Below are 21,695 nucleotides of genomic sequence, written 5' to 3'. Positions count from 1 at the left end.
ACCGTGTAGGACCTATAGACTGAGCGACACTCTGAAAACGGCACAGATGTCTCGTGTTGTTATTGTTCTATAGCAACTGACCCACGGGTGGTCACAGAGAGTAGCACCAATTCACGTCCTGAAAGCAACCCATCCTCACGCTCCTAGAACAAGTCTACACCATGGCCTAGCCCTTCGGTTCGGAAAACTCAAAACCCCGCCCTCTGTGCGTGGTGGTAACTTCTCCCATGATTCCAATTGGTTTTCATGCACGCTCTTTAAAGCCTGCCACAACAGATGCATTTCGGACATTTTTACTCTTCCAAAAGCTTATTGGCTTCATGTACAGTTTTGAAGCATGCTCACTCTAGCACTGATCGCTCCTGCATCGTCATAACAACTGTAAATACAGGACAAACACACCAGATAATAACAGCTTTGAGGGTTTGCATTCTGTATTTGTTTGCAATGTACAGGAAATCTCAGCAAGTGAAACACCTCTTAACACCGACAGGATTAAAGTACATTTGTGTGCGTGTGTATGTGTGTGTTTGTTTCGATTTGTGCAAGATTTTTAAAATGATTATTTACAATCCCTACCCAGTAGACTGTGCAAATCTAACCTTCTTTTACAGTATAAACGCTTCTTCCACAGTGACTTCACTGCTTCAGTGTTCTTTAATGCTGAATTTCTCATGTACAACGATAGCAATCAAAACGACATGCTCCAAACTAAGAGGAATAGTACGAATAATAATCAAAAGAGGAGGGGAGGAAAAGCCAGATAGTTGTGCTCATGTTGCATCTACTGCTTCCGGCTCTGCTGGCTAAGAATTCCAAATCTCCCTCCTTCTACAACTCTTTTGCCTAGAACTGGATGGAGGGTAGCCACATGTCTTCACTTTGAAGTGATGGTCAAAGAGGGTTTCTGGGCTAACTTGAACATTTTGGAGGAGAGGCGATCTATTCCCAAGGTAAAAATACTGATTTTTCTCCTATCCAATTCTTCCAAAAAAAAAAAAAAAAAAAAAAAAAGAACCCCTGAAATAAGAAAAAAAAACAAAAAACAAACCCCAAACAGATATCTAGAGATGAGGCTACTGTGTTAACTGGTGTTGCTTGGTTATAAAATGAAAAGACAGTGGAGATTACCAATGGTTTAGGATTTAAACCAACTGTTAAACTGTCGTAGAAATCTGTTTTAAGGCAGTGAGACAGCACCATAGGAAATGTTCCTTCTTTCACTGAAAAGGCTCCAACAAATAAAGCCCTAAGAAAGCCTTTTGTCAGTGTTGACTAATAATTGGTATAAAACTCTTGTTAAGGGAGTGGGCAGGTGGTTTAAAACAACCTTATAAAACCTGTGGTAAAAACAACCTTATAAAATCTGTGATCATACACGAGAAAGTTGGCGGAGCACATCATGTGAACGTGGCAGTTAAGAATGACATTGGCACGTCTCCAGCTGGCCGTGGTCATGTCTTCCTGGCGGTCGCACAATTCCGCTCGTGCCGACGGAGGACTGGCCTCTTGGCTTCGTTTTGGAATGGGGTGAGCGCACAACACAAACGCTGCTGGAGCCCTGTGACCAGCACCATGGGGCACGAAGGAGGTTGCACGGAGAAGAAGGGGCCCTGCTTGGGGGGAGGACGGCCCCTCAGAGGAAACGAAAGGAAGGGACAAAAAAGGGCTGCATTGTAAACTTTTAAAGAGGAAAAAAACAGAAAGTCCAGTTTGGCTATCCCGTGTGCAATCGATTCAGTTGCCCTGTCCTTAGGGTCCTTCCCAGTTGAGTAATGGAGCCGGACATCACTCCAAGGATATAAAAATGCCTAGAAATAAAATAAAGTTAAGCTTCCGTTTCAGTTGAGCATCTTGGCGGTTCCGACTTAGTTCTGCTGCCTCCTCGGAGACCACGACTCTGGGTCAGGGCCCTCGACAGGGTGCTTTCATACTGGCAGTGGGTTAGTGAAAATACCTTACTTGTTAAACCTTTTGAAAAAGCATAGTCTCTTCCCCTAACTTCTTTCACCCTCTAGAGAGTAGATTCAAGAGATGAATCTAGAATGTCTTCATGGTGGCTGGTGCTATCGCTGTCACAGCTTTGGGTGCCCGAGTAATTGGCTGCTTCTTGGAGTTTCATTAGCATATTCATCTGAAGAAAGAAAAAGAGACATCGATGTAGGCAGTGATGCAGTGAGTGAGCCAGCCCCGCCAAACACTCGGCCCTGAGCCACAGGGACGCAGCGCGCCTCATCCCATCCAAGCGAAACGGGAAAACCATTTCAGATTTGTATTCGTCGCCTCCAGCTCCTATCCCGGTTCTCCCAAACATGGCTACACCACCAAACCATAAGGACAGAATCGGGCCTCTAGATAGCTCTTTTATTTGGGGTTGTGAATGAATACGGCTCCAGCGGGGAGACGGGGAAAGAAACTGTATCACAGCTGGACATCTGGGCTCGTTGCAGGAGAGCACGCCAAGCTTCCCGGCTTTTTGGCGGGGAGAGGCAGAAAGCATTGAATGGCAAGTGAAAGTCAGCAAGGCTCGTACACACACAGGCGCGCACACAGGCGCGCGCGCGCTCCCTGGAGAGAAGGAGGGGATGGGGTGGAAGGAAGCCAGCTGCCGCACACAAGCGCACCATCTGCTGTTTAGGAGCTGACCTCGAAGGAGGGGAATGAACGAAGCGGACCATGAGTGCTTGAGGAGGGAGAGGGAAAGAATCACTGTCAAGTTTCTGTTGTTGTTGCATTTCTGGCTAAAATATGATTGATATATCACTGAAAACAAAAGCCACCTTCTGGAACAATAGCAGCTGTCTCGGGTTTCCCAGTGGATAGGACAATGGTAATGTTTGTTCCAGGAGAAGGGACATACGCGTGAAGGCACCTGGGGAGAAAGACAGCTAGCGTGTCCATGTACTACAAAATAAAAGGCAGCCACCTTGCTTGGCTTTTGATAGATCCGCAGATCCACCGTTAGAGAAAAAAGACTGTTTAAAAGCAAATTGTGGATACACTGTTCAACGATTTTAGAAAGCGCAGGAAAACTGGCACAAGTCTTCATGAAAGGAGTAAGACTTGTTTTCTTGTCAAGGGTTTCTAGAAATTGTCCTAATCTTTATGTTGTCTAATGCATAGTAATTTTATTATTTTACAAAGTAATCCCAGTTGTTCTTTTTTTTTTTTTTTTCCAAATTAGAGAACTGGAGAATCCGATCCAATAAAAAAGAGAAATCTAAAAAAAGGATTCCTTAGGCATATGTTAAGCTATGGACGCTTGTGTGCTCGGTGTAAAATGCGTGTTCAATAAACGTTTGTGAAATCGATGATAAACTGGTAATCACCAATTTTAGCAAGCGTGCCTCTCTTTAAAATATGCTACAGTGATAGCATATTTTAAAGTAATTTTAATATTCTTCAGGACAATATTTTTCAACATAATTGTTAGTCTAACTCTCTGAATTTATTAAATCAGCTACATACAGATATGAAATGAAAATAGTTAGTGACAACCAATCAAACCCCATAAGGCAAAAAGCCAAATGTCTCCATCAACACATACTTTCTCTCTCTCCCTGTCTCTCACCCACACACCCCTCCCCTCATGCACGTTCATATTGCCTCCCTCCTTTCTGATGTCAGTTCCTCTGTCAATAGTCGCTGGCTGTATGTTCAAGCATTTGGGTGAAGATCATTTGTAAAACACAATTGTGTGCTGAGTGTCCTCCTGATTTACTAAGAGTAGAAATTGTTAATGACGTCTGTTTAAAGGGGTATGATTCTAACCTCAGTCACAAATGTTTGAAATCACTTGAATGCTGAATGTTGTAAAACTTTTATGGTGTAATAGAAGTGTCATTAAAGTCTTAATCTTTGAAGATGGTGCCATACAGAAAATATGCTTTATTAGAATAAGTTCCAAGTCTTAGATTCATAATAAATGTACACACGAGATTTAATTTGCCTTCTCATAGTGTTGCTTTGTGCATTCAAGTCAAAGGGGATTACAAGAGGGGGCAAGGTTACAAATATGATCCAATAGTCACTGAGATAGATCATTATTCTCTGCAAAAGAATGTCCCTCCTCTCCTCTCTTCTGCCTTCCCCACATCCATAGTCATAAATATAACGTCTATCATTTGTAACATGTTGCTCAGGTCCTTATTACCCCTGCTATAACCAATCTGCCGGGCTCCCAGCCTCCATCTTCTCTTCTTTAATCTATCTTCTGCTCTGTTACCAACGAGATCTTTATAACCTGCAAATCTAGCTAAGGTAAGTCCCCTGCCCAAACACCTTTGATAGTCCTCATTATCTGTGTGATAAAGTTTTAACTTCCTACAAAGATAAACAAGCCTCGGCACAATCTAGCAATTGCAGACTTTTGTAGCTCTAATTCTTCTTGCCCCTTTTGTTCTAATCCCATCAATCTGCATATAGCATTTTTATTCATAATCATTTTTATTACGCTGTTCTACCTTTCACCTGCTGCTTCCTTAATTTTGGACGTCCTCCATCCAACCACATGATGAACTTTTATTCTTCCTTCCAGACGCAGCTCAAGAATCTCCGCCTCTATGAAGCTTTCTCTTAATCACTTCCTCAATGGACTCTCAACTTTATCTAGCATGTGACTCTACCATTATTTTACTGTAATTTATATAGGTAGATGTCTCTCTCCACTAATGAACTGTGAGCTTCTTGAGATCAGAAATGATATTTTATTTATCTACCAGGTCTTAGCCCTGAGGACATACTTATTAATACTTGTTGAAAGAATGAATAAGTTTGTTGATGATGAACAAAATACTGTGAGATGCACCAACAACTTGTATTCTTGTTCATAGCCAACATATTTCTGACATTAAATAGTGGATTTTTTCCAAATATTTTTGATTTAGATTGGATGGCGAATATATTTTTACTTGATGCCAGTAATTATAGGACGATAACAATAAAAGCAGATGGAATATTTATTTTCTTATCAGAAGGTGCTTGATCCAAAGATTTACTTTTAGATGATAATAAGTCTTTTACTATTTAACACGCCATAATCCCCTGTTTCTTAAGATGTTTAGTTGAGCAGCCGTTTTAAGTCAGATTTTTTAACCCCAATTTTCACTCAGTATGGGAGACTCTGGATCTCTTTTCCATACTAGAAGACAAGAGCTTTCAGAGCCAGGGAAGAGTGCTGGATGGGTTTAGCTGATCAGGACTGTGGGAACTGGGAAGTTGAGGGCATCCCCTAAGGGTCCCTTACTCGACAGTTTAATTCTCAAAACAAACTCTACAAAACCTCTCCTTACCTGGAACAGACACAGTATATCAACATGCAAAGGCAAGACTAGAGTTTATAAAATTCAGATGTAATAACTCATACTTGTATCCTAAAGTTTATATTTACTCTGTTAAATATTAAACCATTCTATCAGCAATTAATTAGTATTTGCTCACAATTATGCTGCATCCAAACCAATCCCTCCACCACTGTTGATTTCAAGTTATGTATGAGCTAAAGGGCCTACTACCTGTTAGAAAAAGAAAGGTCCAGGCCCTTAAGGATTTTACGGTCTAGAGCAAAAGTCCAGTGTAGGAAGTCCTATATAGGAGTTCTCCAGACTCTCATCAGGCCTTTGTATATACTTCCATGACTCTACAGAGCCCTTTGAAATAGCATGCACAATTGTGTGTGTGTGTATGTGTGTGTGTGTGTGTGTGTGTGTATGCCTTTTGCCATGGAAAAGATCTTAAAAATCTATCAGCTTGTTTACATGTCACCCCCAAAATATTAAGACTGGGCAGCTGAGATGATAATGTATATATGTTGGGTTGTGGGTATAAGAATATTCCATAAAATGTCAAGTCATTTTATGTTCTTGGGTATAGTTATAGGTTATGATTTTTAATCATTTCCTTTTTTGTTTTAAATAACATAATGGCCTTTATTTCAGTATCTTTTCTTTCTGTATTGATTGTACAAGTCCAGTGATTTCTTTAGCCATGGAATGGTAAGCTAATAAAGGCATTAAACCTGACACCAAGCCATACAAAATCATCCATAAACACGAAAAAAATACATAAAAAATAAAATCTTTTTCCAATAATACCACTTACTTAATATTCTCAGAGTACTCATAGTTTGGAGTTTTACCGACCTTTCTTAAACCATACAGAACTTCAAATTAAGAAAGACAGGGAGAATCAGAGGGAATAACTTCCCTTTGATTTCCAAGTCAGTTTAGTCTTCTCTACTGTAGGCAACAAAAGACTAACTGTAAGTCTAGTCAGACTAGTTGATATATGTAAAAGATTCTTTAGTTCTCCAAGTGTACATTAGATTATATTCTTTTTTTTTAAATTTAAGAACAAAATTCAGTTTTCTCTTAAATACCTAGTGAAGTGAGTCATGTAGTGTTGAAGATTTATTAATTCATTTACATAATTTTCTGTATAATAAGATAAAAATTATGGTCACAGAGTTCAGCCTGGTTTTAGTGTTTCTTGATTGTTAAGCATACAAGTTTGGTCTTTCATTTTTAAGAATTTCCCCCGATGAAAGTAGGCCAAAGGCGAAAGAGTTAAAAACTGAATACCTATATCAGAACAGTTCCAAACACCACCTAAGATAACTAGTATCTTTGATACAAATGACGACATATTGATGACCACACACTGTGGTTAAGAGAGTATGAGAAGACTCACACATCAGCTTCTTACCAGAGGATCCCCTTCTGTGTCACTCTGTGGAACGTGCTTCGAGGTTGAGGCTTCCTTAGTGGCTATGCAGCCCTCATAGCCAACATCTTCCGGTCGCAACTGAAGCAATGCTGGACCATCCTGAGGCAGAGATGCTGAGCTCCATGGGTATGTGTCGAGCACCCACTTTGAGGGGTCTTCCCAAGGTGCCCGTTTCCCATACATCTAAAAAATGATCACATATTTAATACATATCAAATACATTTCTATTCCGTAAAACAGGTGACCACTAATTGAGTGATTCCTTTGCACATTGAGTTCTTATGGGACTTTCAAGGAAATTGGGTCCATATACAATTTCCCAGATTGTAAATATATGTCTGTCTACATAACTCTCTTTCAACCTGAAGGAGAAACAAAATAAAGATGAACATCTGGGATAGATGGTCAGCATTTGGGAGAGAGTACGAAGGGGGTTTATTTTAAATGCATATAGAAATCACTGCTCACATTGACCTAGTAATTTTATAAACCAAAAGAAAACTCACAGTTGAGGAAGAAAAGTTCCAGTGATGGAGAATTGAAAAAAGCTATGCTAGACACTAAATAGAGTTCTCTACTAAAGTGCACTTTGCAAAGATGATAAATAAAATAAGAGATTTTTTTCTCCGTCAACCTCACTCTACTCAAATTTTCTTTGGAAATAAAAATACTTTCTCTGATAATCATTTTCTCCAGATTAATTTCCTCTAATAATCTCATTGCTTCCTGTAAAAATTCTTTTTAGATGTTTATTTATAAGGCCAGCAGTAAAAGAAGAGGAAAATGGGAAACGGAAGCATTAATGTTGTCAGGACTCAAATGGAAGCAAAGAGTCGGTGAGAAAGAGATGATAATGGCTAAAGTACTGGTAGTGGAGGAGAGGGGAGAAGGTGAATATAAGACATGTTGAAAGTTTTTAAGCTGGAAGCAAGATTGAAACCAAATTAGGAAGGGCACACTGCAGAGGTGGAGGTGGAATGGACTTTGTAAACAAGTACAAGGCTGCAGGGGGACAGAAAGAAAAGCTAAAATGCAGGGAGGGGCACCTGAGTGGTTCAGTCGGTTAAGCGTCTGCCTTCTGCTCAGGTCATGATCTCAGGGTCCTGGGATCAAGTCCCGCATCAGGCTCTCTGCTCAGTGGGGAGTCTGCTTCTCCCTCTCACTCTCCTTCTGTGCTCTCTCTCTCTCTCTCATTCTCTCAAATAAATAAATAAAATCTTAAAAAAAAAAATAACTAACTAAAATGCAGAGAAGAGGGCAGTAACATGGCCAAACTAGGTCTTTGATGTACTTCTGTTCTGCCTTGACCTGCTCCTCCTTCCCTCCTGCAATCCTGGTTCCCAGGTGCTATCTGGTCTCAGATAGCACACTGTGAGGTGTTCTACATGGCTTGTTGGCTTGTTGTGGTTCAGAGACAAAAGCAAAATGGTGGATACTGACACCACAAAAGGCATAAGGATTGCCTTGGAGTTATCTTTTGGGTTTCTCCTGGAGGAACTGTATGAGGTTGTGTCAGCCTTGCCTTGAGGAAAAGAGAAAGAGAGAAAGAGAGAGAGAGAAAGCAAGCAAGCAAACCAGCAGGCCAGGTCCTGGTATCTGTGTATTCCTTGGGAGATAATGGAAGGAGTAGCAATCACTAGATTTTTTTTTTTTTTATGGTTATCTTGTTTTGGAGCAAAAGTTTCCTCTCAGTTACAAACCTACTTTATAGAGCTATAAGAGATAGCTTGCTATCCAACTTAAGCTAATTGAAGGAAAATGTGTAATTCTTGGAATGTAAATGTTTCAAAAAGAATATGAAGGTCTAGAATCAACTGATGCCAGCCTTTTAAAGAATCATCAAGGGCAGCAAGATTGGAGGTGACCAAATGCTAAATAGGTCCAATTTGAAATTTCAGTGTAAAATAGATATTATAGAAAAATAATTAAAAGAAGATTTAAATATTAAAATATTATAAAATAATAAACTATTAAATATTTAAATATTTAGAATACTATAAATTGATTGTTGACATTTCAATAAAGGTAGAATCACCAGAATAAAAATCAGAATCCATTGTATCACCAGTGTTTTTTTCCAACTAGAACATCTGACAGAGAGCATTCCCTACATGGTTCCTCATCAAAGCATTCATTTGAAAAGAGATTTTTCTATTCCTCTCAACTCAGATTTTCATCTTTGCAATCAGGCTTTTTTTTTTTTCCTCTCTTGCTCCAATTCAACGTTCTTTGTTACCAGTAGATCCAAGGGAATGGTTCATAACACATATGAGTCCTTTTCTTACAGAAAACATCTATGGACCACCCCAGGAATATCATCTGCCAATGGACTTCTGGCTGAGCACAACCTTCAGTAGCAATGAGAACTGTCTACCCACCAGAGGGTTTTCCTTTCTTATCTCTCCTGTGTGCTGGATTTCCCCCCTTACTCCCTACATCATGGTTGATTCAGCATTTACACTAACCTACTACTAAACTTCTAGAACCACAGCGAGAAATGAGACATTTTTATCCTTCTTCAAAAATAATTTTGAAATATCTCTCAGTTTTAGTCTGGGAAACTGGTATTACTCTAATGGTTATACTTTCACCTAAATGGAAGCTGTTTAAAATTATAATTCTCAGGATAGTGTTTTATAAGTAATATTGATTTAAGTATTTTAAAGAAGAACTGATGCAGTTTTAAAAAATGAGACTTAAGGAAGTTAAGGATTGTTAGGTATTACTGTTTTTGAGTTTGTAAAATCTTCTTTTTCTTTATCTGTATTAGCGAACACATATGAAATAAAGAGGATTTTGTATATAAAGACTTGGATGACAGCTTATTAATACTGAAACTGTATGAAGAGAACCTTAATTTAAATATTAGTTTTAAAAATTATGACTTCTAGCATATTATAAATTTTCACACAAATTTCTTTTTTGTATAAAATGACTGAAATTGACTCAACTCACATCTTAGCATAACAGTTTCAGAGGAACCCAGAAAAGTGAGATGTTATACTTAAAAAATAAAAACCTTTGGTATAGTCTTGTATTTTGTCGGAACCAAACAACAACTGGGGCTAGATTGGCTCATACCCATCAAATATGAAATTGTATTACTTAAATCTGGAATAAAACCAGTGGATAGCATGCTCTAGGATCAGTATCTCTGAACATCCTCAGTGCATCCACCTAATATTTATTCATCATGTTCACCAGAACCATCATGATGGTTCTAAATACTGCCCTCCTGTTCTACTAGGTGAGGAGAGTGTACTGGTCAAAGGAAGGGAAAGGAAGGAGTATCATAACCAGTGTCTTTTTAAAGGGTAAAATACTTAACACAGTATTGCAGATGACAAAATATGAAAAGCAAGAACTATATCTTAATCCTAGGAGCAGTTGTGATAATCAGAGATAGAGATGCCTAAGCAAAAACTTCCTAAACTTTGGCCGAGTTGTTGAAAAGATTAGGTTCTTTTTCTTTTACAGTAAGTTGGATGATTAAGCAGTAAAAATCTTAAAGATTCAACCTTGAGTTTTACAATTCTACAATTTCATGAAATCTCAAATCCAATTTAAGGAGATAGTATATTTTGTTGAAGAAACAGAATTTTCTTATTAGTGATGTATTTTGACTTTTTCATTAAGAGTACATAGAAGAGATAGCGTAGCCCCTCATGACATAAGGTAGATGAGAGGAACAGCAGAGATGCTGCTAACCCAACCTGCCATAGATCTTAAAAAGTCAACTGCCTTAGAATTTAGAGCATTCCCTCAAAATAGTAAAGGATCTTGCAAGTGATGTTAAAGGGCTTCAAACAATGAAACATACTAAAAACAGGGAACCCGTAAGCAAAAACTACTTGTTGCAAACTATATGATAAGAGAATAAATGATCAAGGCCCATGTTAACATGTCTGTCTTATAAGATATAGAACTGTCTAATTAACTGGCTATCAACTGACTGCTATTACCCATGGCAATAAGTTAGTTTGGCCTTAAATGGGTAGTTGTTGGAATAAAGGTTTTCTCCTTCTTCTATATATTTATTTTCAGAACAGAATACACAAATAAACAAAGTGTTGCATACTAGTTGATTTTTAAAACTTTACCAGTATATTTATATAGTTCAGGCCTTCAGTTTCCTGTATAAATACCCAGAGAAAAGAATGTTTTTTGCTTTAAAGGATGATTTTGCTTGTTTTTAAATAGTAAAGAAAATTGAGTACTATACCTGAAGACCTTCTCTCACTGCCTCCAGAATGTAAGGTACCAAAGAATAGTTCCAGAGATCCATGAACCACACTCTAGAACCTTCTACATCCATAGGGCAAGGAAGGAAAAGTCGGGGGCCTAAGAAGAAGCAAACCATTTTGAGAACCATTACATGTAACAACCTAAACACACAAATATTCAAGACATCATTTGGGGGGAATTAATAATATGTCTTGCAGGATTCTTAAACAATTACAATCTTGACCAGCTTGATTATTATCAAAGTATGTTTTAGTGAAGACTCAATGTCCTGAACTCTCCTTCCTTTTACCCTAAAATCTTAATCTTGAACATAACATATTGTAGTTAAGAGAAACCTTAAAGGTCATAATCCAGTCAACCTGCCCCATTTTATAGATGATGAAACTGTGCTGAAGTAAACTGCCAAATATAAAATATGTTATTATTTGCAGAGTGGGACTCAGCCTTGGTCTTCTGATCTCCACTGTAAAGTTCTTCTTTTTCATTTACCTCGTATCTTTGGTGAGTACATCTTTATAATCCATCACAATGGGAAAGAGACTTCTATACATGCAATTTAAGAAGGATTAGAAAAATAAACATCTTTATGCCTAAAGAGAAGTAATTCAGTTTTGCTTTAATGAAAAGTATGAAACACCTCAGTTATCCATAAAACACCTAAATTATTTCTAACTAAAATCTTCTCTCATGACTATATTTGATGTGAGCCGCTGGCTAAAATTTGTTTTTAGCATAAAAAGGGACTTTAAACAGATATAATTTATTTCAAATGGTTATCTGATTTTTAAATATGTGTCTATATTAAACTCATGTAATTTCAGTCAAATCTCGGTAAACCATAATTGTCAGGCAAAATGAATCTAATCAGACATGTAAAGCCTAGAAGAAGGCAGACTTTCAGAAGAAAAAAGAAAACTTAAATCTTTGGGAGCCTGAAAAAAAATGAACTTTACTTGTTATTTTCTACCATCCAATCTGGTCATCGTTACCACATAGTCTTAGGTCCTGGACAATGGCACAGTGCAGTTTTGGAACTCACCAATGGTAACATCAGAAGAACTGTGTGTTTCCAAAAAACTGTTGAGATGATGCCATGTCTTAGGAATCCAATCTATAATTTTGACTAAGTCATTATTGCGTATGTTCCTTTCAATCTCTATCTCTATCAGTTTCCTTCGAAGATATCTGCCTAAAAAGCCTTTCACTGGTTCTGTGTGGTTCGCGCATAGCACCCACCTACAAAAAGACAAAACAAAACATAACAAAACAAAACCAGAAATCTTTAAATAAATTAAGTTTTAAGTCCACAGTATTCTCTTTCCAATATAAATGAAGAATATTGCCATGTCAATTGGTGGCTCCTTTTAATGATCAAAGGGGTTAGGAGATCTATTAGCATTCGAGGTATACAAAATAACTAACTTTTCTTTTTAAGCTAAAGCGAAGCTCATGTGCGTCAGAAATGAGTGGGAGTCTACATGCTGAGTACTCTTCTGTAGGAGAATCACAAATCCTGAAATAGGAACTCTCTTCACATTCCTCACACTTTGAAGAAAAGTGCTCTACTTTAGCTGGTGACATAGTGAGCAGGACAAACATTTCTTTCCTTTCCTTTCTTTTTTCTTTTCTTTTTTTTTTTAAGAAACACTTCTGATTACAGGTTGAGGATTACAAAATGTCTGCTTGAGAAAGAGTGTTAGAAGAAGTGAGAATTATTTTCACACCACAGGTCACTACTGGCAGGATCTGTCAATGTACAAATGGAAAAACACTAACCAAAAGCAAACTGAAAGAGACAATGCAAACAAACAAAACAAAACATTCAATTTATCTTTACCTGAAATTGTGATGCAGCTCTAGATTTGGTGATGAAGAAACTCCCTGATTCATTGTTCCAATAATATATGGACTGGAAAATAAAATAAAATATGTAGATGTGCTGAAGGTAAAAGAGATTAGTCTACTAAATTTGCCTTAAAAACAATGTAGGTAAATATGGATTATTCCATTTTAACATTAGGCTTTAAAAGGGTAATTTTGTAATGTTAGGTTGAAAAATGACAAAGATCATTGAGCTGGAAATTTGGATTTGGGGGCTCTAATTTCAGCTCTAGCATCCTAGGAGAATCATTTTACCTTTCTAAGCCTGAGTTTACTCATCTATAAAATAAAAAGGCTAGACAGAATAATCACAGGATTATCTAATCTCATTCTAACATCTTATGAATCTTATGATTATAATCAAATTCATTAATTTTTCCTCTTTTCTTATTTCATATTTTAAAGTTTCTTAGTGATATGAGAAAATTTGTAGTTTTGTTTCAATGCTGATTTTATGATGATCTACTTTTAACATTTAAAAAATCTCTAGCAGAGATTAATTGGGATATTGTACCATTAAAACTAAAATTTACGTTACTCTCATAGGTCCTTCCTTTAGAGGCCATACTATAGTGAATCTTTAGTGAGTTTTCAGATTTTTTTTATACCCTACTTCAAGCTTTACTTTCATTGTAAATAGTTAAAAATTAGACTCATTAATGGAGATATACCTGAATGCATTACATTTATCTTTATAGGAAGGGTGAGTTTAAACTTTGATATGCAGTAAAAATGAAACCAGAGCTCTAGAGCTTCATTTTAATTCTTAATTTCCTTGATCCAAACATTCTGTCATTGACATTGGTCTCCCAGACCTTCTGCATATCTGTAGAAGCTAACACCATCAAGTAAATCATGTTTCATTAAGTTACCTGGGACACAATTGTTGAATGAATAAATAGATGTTTCAAGAAATGCACAGGGATTTTTTTGGAAATATGTTATAATATTAATGAAAGCTTCTCAAATTAATGGCATCCACCATTGGTTTTAAAAGGTATAAAGACATAAGAAACAAATTTGATCATTTTTTCATATTTCATCACTCAAAATATTTCATAAGCATACCATTTGTTGTATTTACAGTTGAGAAAACCATTGAAGATATCACTCAAAGAGCCCACATGATGAAGATTATCAAGAATTATTACAACAGGAAGTTCTACACCATTATTATCAGCACTGCACTGTTCAGCCAGGTTAGCTAGATACTGTTGCAACTCCTTGGAAAAAATAAAGGAAACAAATACATCAATGATAAATTTATACCAATGGCAAGCAATTCATAGTTTAGGAATAGCACACTTTGCCATCCAGTATCTTTGATTAAAACACATAGGTCATTCTAATGATATAAAACAAAGCAAAAAATATAATGCCGAGAGGATATATTTTTTAAAGAAAAGAGCAAAGAGAGAAACCAGTACAGAACAGCTGCAGCAAATATAAAATTGTGAAAACAAAAGCATGTTTCTCAGTTGTTGTCTCCCCTTAAAAAAAAAAAAAAAAAAAGGAGAGTGGGGGGAGCGAGTTCTGGATATGAGCTCTTATAATAAATCACAAATACTGAGACTTCATTCTTGCTTTTAGTATTACAACGATAAAAGTGGATTTTAGCAAATCTTCTAAGAAGCCCAAAATGGCACACCTAAGTTTCCACTAATACTTTAAATGTTTTAATTCCAATTCATTTCAATAGGGTGCATGAAACCACAGCCCCAGGACTTGGACAGAAGTATGGTTATTATTTATAATCTGTATGCAACTTCTGTGATTTTAAACAAATATAAAATTTGTTATATTTCCCTGGGTCACTTGACATTAGCATTTAGCATTTCTTGAGCTTCTTGGTTTTTTTCTACAGGTATTATTCCTTTCTAATAGCTTTTAATCTAAATATGATAACCAGTTCACTGATTGACTGCTCTCACAGATGGGTAGGCCAGACACATAATTAGGTTTCTTAAAATTATCCTAATTAGTAAGAGCATTTCCATAATATTTGCATATTTACAATGACATTTTCAATTTGTAAATCTTGCTCAGGGTTAAAAAACAATTCCATGATTCCAATTTCTGGCAGCCAGGTGAATATATGAACCACTCACCCTAGAGGCCTCCTCCTCTGTCTGTAATACTACTTTTAGAACTAAAGGCAGAAAAGGATCAGGCCAGGGTTTTGAGGTATTTAGTAATATATTCATTTAAGTTTAAATATAAAATTTATTAGAAAACTAATGCACTGTATATCTTACATTGAGCCAATCACATTGAATAAATATAGCCTACATCAGAGAATACAGAAAAATAGGTTTAAAATAATGAATAGTCTGGAGAATTTCATTTATCTTAAAAGACAAAAATGGAATTTATATCAATAATCTACCCACATTAAGTCATTCACTCATTTATAAAACGTTGACTGCCTATCTTCTACGTTCAACGCTCTAGACAATCCCCTGAGGTGTACAAAAATAATGGATCATCGTTCAAGTTAGTAAGTTTAACATTAATTATGAACTGAATCAAGTACTTTTCTGGGCATAGGGGTTAAAAAGTCTTCCCTTGTAGGCTTTAAGATGGTCACATTAAGTACTAAAATTTAAATATGATAAATCATTTGAATACAATGTCATAGTATATTAGGAGCTATGAGAGGTCGGGGAGGAGACTTTGCCTAGGTGGTAGATATCAAGGAAAGCTTTCTAGAAAAGGAAACGCTGGAGCTTGGGAGGGTGATAGGTACATACATAACTAATAAATGTACAAAATGCAATGTAAAATATCCCATGAGAGAGGTTAAAAGAGAGACGTGGTCTGTAGGAAGAAGAAGGATTACTTCGAACTGGGGGATCCTGATGGACTTATAGCGAGGTGGAATTTGAGATGAATTCGAATAATGAGTAGAATTCCAAATGATAATTATGCAGTTATTTATCCTTTCAAAACACCTTAGCAAGCACTTATTATGTTCCAGGTACTCTTGGCACTAAGGATTCAGAGATTATTTCTCCATTCCAGGAATTTAGAGTTGATAAGGAGAGGTCAAGAAGTAAATCACAAAAACAGTGTGGTAAGTGAAATGCACAAAACACAATAGGGAAACTTAAGAGAGGCACCTCATCCGGACGTGTTGTTCAGAGAACAGGGTACTTGGGGACAAACTATTGAAGTACAAATAATAAAGAGTGGAAGCTGGAAGGTATGAGTGTGTGATGTGTTTGGGGAAATAATAAATGCTCTGTTGTTACAAAAGAAATTGTTCATGGTAGTGGTGGTTGCAATGAAAAAGAAAATAGACTTTGAATCCATGCAGAAAAATTTGGATCTTTCTATATAAACAAATGTGAACCATTGACTTGTTTTTTTTTTTTTTTTTCAGTAGGGAAAGAGCAATTTATTTATCAAAGGAAACATAAATATGAAGGAAATAATGATTAATTAGAAATGGAAAAAGCATTCAAGAAGCTTATTGCCCAGAATAGTGGGTTACATGAGTGTGTGTGTGTGTGTGTGTGTGTGTGTGTGTGTGTGTGTATAAAAAAACAAACTGTAATTCACAGTAAAAAAACAATGTATCTGGGTTGCCTGGATGGCTCAGTGGGTTAAGTGTCTGCCTTCAGCTTATCCCAGGGTCCTGGGATCGAGTCCCGCATCGGGCTCCTTGCTCAGCGGGGAGCCTGCTTCTCCCTCTCCTTCTGCCCCTCTGGCGCTCTCTCTCTCTCTCTGACAAATAAATAAAATCTTTAAAAAAATAATGTATCAAAAAAGCATACACCAAAAATTTTGTTCAGAGTGTGTAAACCTTACTTGTACTGCTGGGAAAGACTTTCTGGTGGTAGTATTATTTGCTATTAACTTTTTATTTTTAGGATTAGGTAATGTTTTGATGCTTAAAATTGGAAGAAGAGCTTTCCAAATAGAGGGAAAAGAATAATCAAAGGCATAAATACAAAAAATGTGGTAGGAAAGAAACTGGTAGTATATCTTTTGTGAATATAAATGTTAAGTAAGTTGGAAAGAAGAGTTTGCAACCTGGAATGATTTGAAAGGTTACTGGACTTTTCCTGTTGGCAACAAATACTGAATGTTATGTCTGGGGTTCTGCGTAATATAGTCAGAATCATGATTTCAAAGTGTGGTAAGTATATTGTAGAGGAGGAAGAGAAACCATCAAGAGAATAACAAAACTATTGAAGCCAAGAAACACTATGGGACTCAATAGGGATGGTAGAGGTGTGGGAAGATTTTGACTTAGTACGGAAAGCAATGGAAAAACATTGCAGGATTTAATGCAGTCAGACTTTAATAATGAAAAGATACTCTATTTTCCATGAGGGGAAGGGATAAATCAGAAAGAGAGAAAAGGAAGATTTAACAGATGTTGTGAATCAAGCAGTTAGAAAACAGTTGTTGTCATCCAAGTGTTAATTTCGGTGGGAGGGTGGCAGTAGCGGAGACGGATGGAAGAAGATGGATTTGGTATTTTTTCAGAGTTGAAACTGGGTTTTCTAAACATGTGTACTTAGTATGCTAATAGAGACATATGTGTATGCTAAGGGAAAGGCCTACTATTCAGGAGAGTGGGCATGGCTTACAGTGTCCAATTGGAGTCAATATAAATTGAAACCAGGGGAGTCATCCAGGTGAGAACAGAAGTGGGAGAGAACAGAATGTTGGGTCATATTTTCATTTACCAGTAGGTGAAGGAAAAACAGTCAGTGGATGAGACTGAGAAGGAGGTTGCTGAAGGGTAAGAAGGAAACAGAGAATGATAATCATGAAAATTAGAGGAATTTCTAGAAAGGGAAGGTAACCTATAGCGATTTTCTATACATAAGCAATAAAAGAGAGAGAGAGACAGAGAAAAGAAGCAAAGGGCATTGAATTTGGCAATTAAGCCATCACTGAGTGATTTTGGAAAAGTAGGGCCATTCGATTCTATGATGATTCTCTCTCATCTTGAGAAGGGTAGTAGACCTCTTTGGGAATCTTATGAGAGCTATGGACCAGTTGCAAGTGGACATAGGCATACACAACTAATTTTGGCATACAACTTAAGAGTTTTTCTCAGACCCCTTTGAAATCACTTTATAATCCCCATTGTCGCTTAATTGGGGTTAAATCTTAGATTGAAGTACTGAGGCATTAGCATCACAAGTTTCATGTCCAAGATCTAATTAGGCAAAGAAAACAGGTACATCTACCAGATGGACACTGATAATAAGATGAATCCCATACTCTGAAAATATAAAGAGAACTCGGCAGTTCTATAAAAGCTGTTGATCATTGCCTTCTCTGGTTTTGACTCTAGACACAACAAAAATGAATCTGCCAAGAGCAGTTTTCTGATCTTTTCCTACCTAACATTCCAAGTGTTTTCAGCTGGCCACATATTATTTACTAAATCCATCTCCAGCCTTCTGGGCCCGCTATATCAAATGTCACAAAGTGTGATTGTGTATGTTTACTGCTCTCTCTTGATCAAAATATTCCAGCCGGCAGCTTGAGGGAGGGCTTGCAGAGCAGGAAGAGGGACAGAATGTAAAATGCAGAGGTACCAAACACATGAAAAGATTTTTTTTTCATTTGATGGTTTTATTGTTCATTTTTTTTTTTTTTTTTTGAATCAGTATGTGCTTTTTGGCTTTGTCTCTTCGGTGTTACCTATGGCCTAGCATAATGCACGTCCACCGTTACACGGCTTCCTTTTCCAGGGACGGGATTTATCATTTCATGCCTCGCTCCCACTTTAGTAAATCTACATTGCGAGCATCTGTCCCTCAGACAATCTCAACTAGTCATCCCTATTCCTTTAGACCATTCTCACTTACCTCCCCCTCACCCCATGCAGCACATAAAAGCGAAGGAAAGCAAAGCAAAGCAAACAAACAAAAACCACTGTGGGTTCTCTGACAATTTGGCAAGAAGTGGCTAAATTCTCTAGCAACTACTGTATCCAGCATCATTGACAGTTCATTCATATCTTACAAACAGAAAGAAACAATAAACATTTGTTAGTTGTATTTTGTGTTTTTGTGGTGCCGAACGCCGCATGATTTGTCCAGGGATTTTTCCTATTACTTCTTCCTAGCATCATTAATTCTGTTCCAACACTCTTGGCAATGCTTTGTTTTTCATTATTTTTGTAATAACAAACATTAAGCTGACCTGTTAATGACACAAGTGATTTTATTCAGGAAAAGAAGAAAATAAGAGCATTGGAAATGTTTGGTCACAATCTTTTTTTTAAAGATTTGTATAATATTATTGATTAAGAACATCTCCAAACACTAAACAGTTTTTTAACTGAAATAAAAAGAACCTAAATATAACAGTAGATTTGGGGGTGAGGCAAATTTTATAAGTGTAAGTAATTTTATAAGTGTAAGTAATTTTATAAGTGCAAATTTTGTTAGTGTAAATTAACCAACTGTTTTATTATACCATGTTAAACTACATCCTAATGAAGCCCAAATTATTCTACTTGATTCAAAACTTGATTTTAAGTGATTCCCAACTTTGTCAAAATGACATGGTTTCCTGTAACAAATCTATTCTTCTCCTTTTACCAACCACTTTTTTTTTTTCATAAGGAAGTCACTTCTAAAGTCATACCAACATTGGGGGAAATCCAAAGAACACACTGACGATGGCTAAGGGACATAATCCTTTCATCATTCTGGCTGAGAAGAAAAAGAATGGTGGTAAAAACGCTTTTTTTTTTTTTTTTTTTAGGGTCAGAGGGAGAAGCAGACTCCCTGCTGAGCAGGGAGCCCGATGTGGGACTCGATCCTGAGACTCCAGGATCATGACCTGAGCTGAAGGCAGTTGCTTAACCAACTGAGCCACCCAGGCACCCAAAACGCTTTTTAAATAACATTCTGAGGAGACCTAGAATTCACAGGAGGCATTAAACATGTAGGCTGAACCAAACAAACGACTATGCTCTTGGTACTTCTGCTTAGAGAATAGTTGAATATTTGGCCTCAGGTTACATGTCTCTATTTCACTGAAATGAGAATGGGTGGTTCAACAAAAATTTGAATGGTGCTGAGTTCCAAAGAATATGTGGAATTCATGTGCTGTATTTATTTAAATTTAAAAGATCCCAGCATGTTTTATGTACATCATTGTTCTCCTTGAAAACGACATATAAGACAGTTTTGAACAAAGTTTCGGGGGTGGTATCTGTATGGGTCTGTATTTGTGAAAGAAATCTTTATTGAAAGCCATTATACATTAATTATATATATGTCTCTCTCCCCCTCACCCTCTCTCTCTCTCTCTCTCTCTCTCTCTCTCTCACACACACACACACACACACACACACACACTTAGCTCTTACCATGCCCCTACTACTTTTCCAATATTACAGTTGGGAAAACTAAGGCAAAGGAAATTCAGCAGTTTGCCTTAGATCCCACAGTTGGTCAGTGATAGGGACTTAATAAACTACTCCTTAAGAACATTTTTTATTGAGAAATAATTGACATACATCACTGCATAAATTTAAGGTGAATAGCATGATGATTTGATTTACACATATTGTGAAATGATTACCACAATAGGTTCAGCTAACATCCATCTTCTCATATAGACCCAATAAAAAAAGAAAAGAAGAAAAAAGGACAAACATTTTCTTGTGATGGGAACTCTTAGAATTTACTCCCTTAACAACATTTCTATACGTCATACAGCAGTGTTAGTTATGGTCATCGTATTATATATTATATCCCAAGACTTATTTATCCTGTACCTGGAAGTTTATACCTTTTCACCATTTTCTTACAATTCCTGTCCCCCCTATCCTCTGTCTCAGGTAATTTTTTTTTTTTTGAGATTCCATATATAAGTGAGATCATACAGTATTTGTCTTTCTCTGACTTATTTCACTTAGCATAATGCTTTCAAAGTCTATCCATTTTGTAGCAAATGGTAAGATTTCCTCATTTTTTTATGGCTGGATAATATTCCATTGTGTGTATACATATACATATATATATGTGTGTGTATGTGTATATATACCCCAATTTCTTTATCCATTCATCCATCCAGGGACACTTAAGTTGTTTCCATGTCTTAGCTATTGTAAATAATGCTTCTATGAACATGTGTGGTGGGGGGGTGCAAACATTTTTTTGAGTTAGTGTTTTCATTTCCTTTGGATACATTCACATAAGTGGAAATGCTGGATCATATGGCAGTACTATTTTTAATTTTTTGAGGATCCTTCATACTGTTTTCCATAGTGACTATATCCATTAGCAATCCCACCAACAGTGTACAAGGGTCCCCTTTTCTCTACATCCATACCAGCATTTGTTATCTCCTGTCTTTTTGATGATGGCCTTTCTAACAGGCATGAGGTGATATCTCATTATGGTTTTAATTTGCATTTCCCTAATGACTAGTGATGTTGAGCATCTTCTCATGTGTCTGTTGACCTTTTATATATCTTCTTTGGAGAATGTCTATTCAGGTCCCTTGTCCATTTTTTAATTGGGTCATATCTTTTCTTGCTATTGAGTGGTATGAGTTTTTCCTATATTTTTGACATTAACTCCTTCACAGATATATATATGGTTTATAAATATTTTCTCCTATTCTATAGGTTGTCTTTTCACTTTGTTGATGGTTTCTTTTGCTGTGCAGAAGTTTTTAGTTTGATGTATTCCCACTTGTTTATTTTTTATATTGTTGTTTGTACTTTAGGTGTCATATCCAAAAAATCATTACCAAGACCCATGTCAAGGAGCTTTATTTCTATGTTTTCTTCTTGGAGTTTCATGGTTTCAGGTCTTACATTAAGTCTTTAATACACTGCAAGTTAATTTTTTGAGTAA

The 21,695-nt window shown here is 36.7% G+C and overlaps 1 protein-coding gene across 10 annotated transcripts in view; it reads right to left on the bottom strand.

Annotated features, from left to right (window-relative positions):
* Positions 1–888: 888 nt before the first annotated feature.
* The window catches only part of NAV3 (neuron navigator 3), a 799,918-nt gene continuing 779,111 nt past the window's right edge, over positions 889–21,695 (bottom strand). For all 10 annotated transcript variants that reach the window (XM_078076338.1, XM_078076339.1, XM_078076337.1 and 7 more), the window contains 6 exons: positions 13,918–14,072; positions 12,806–12,877; positions 12,008–12,204; positions 10,946–11,064; positions 6,703–6,906; positions 889–2,134 (listed from right to left, as the gene is read on the bottom strand). In XM_078076338.1, the coding sequence (XP_077932464.1) occupies positions 2,015–2,134; positions 6,703–6,906; positions 10,946–11,064; positions 12,008–12,204; positions 12,806–12,877; positions 13,918–14,072 (867 nt within the window). In that variant the 3' untranslated portion in view covers positions 889–2,014. The remainder of the gene's footprint in view (positions 2,135–6,702; positions 6,907–10,945; positions 11,065–12,007; positions 12,205–12,805; positions 12,878–13,917; positions 14,073–21,695) is intronic.

This window comes from Halichoerus grypus, chromosome 6, assembly GCF_964656455.1.
Source record: "Halichoerus grypus chromosome 6, mHalGry1.hap1.1, whole genome shotgun sequence".
Taxonomy (NCBI): domain Eukaryota; kingdom Metazoa; phylum Chordata; class Mammalia; order Carnivora; family Phocidae; genus Halichoerus; species Halichoerus grypus.
This window is presented reverse-complemented; position numbering and strand designations above follow the sequence as displayed.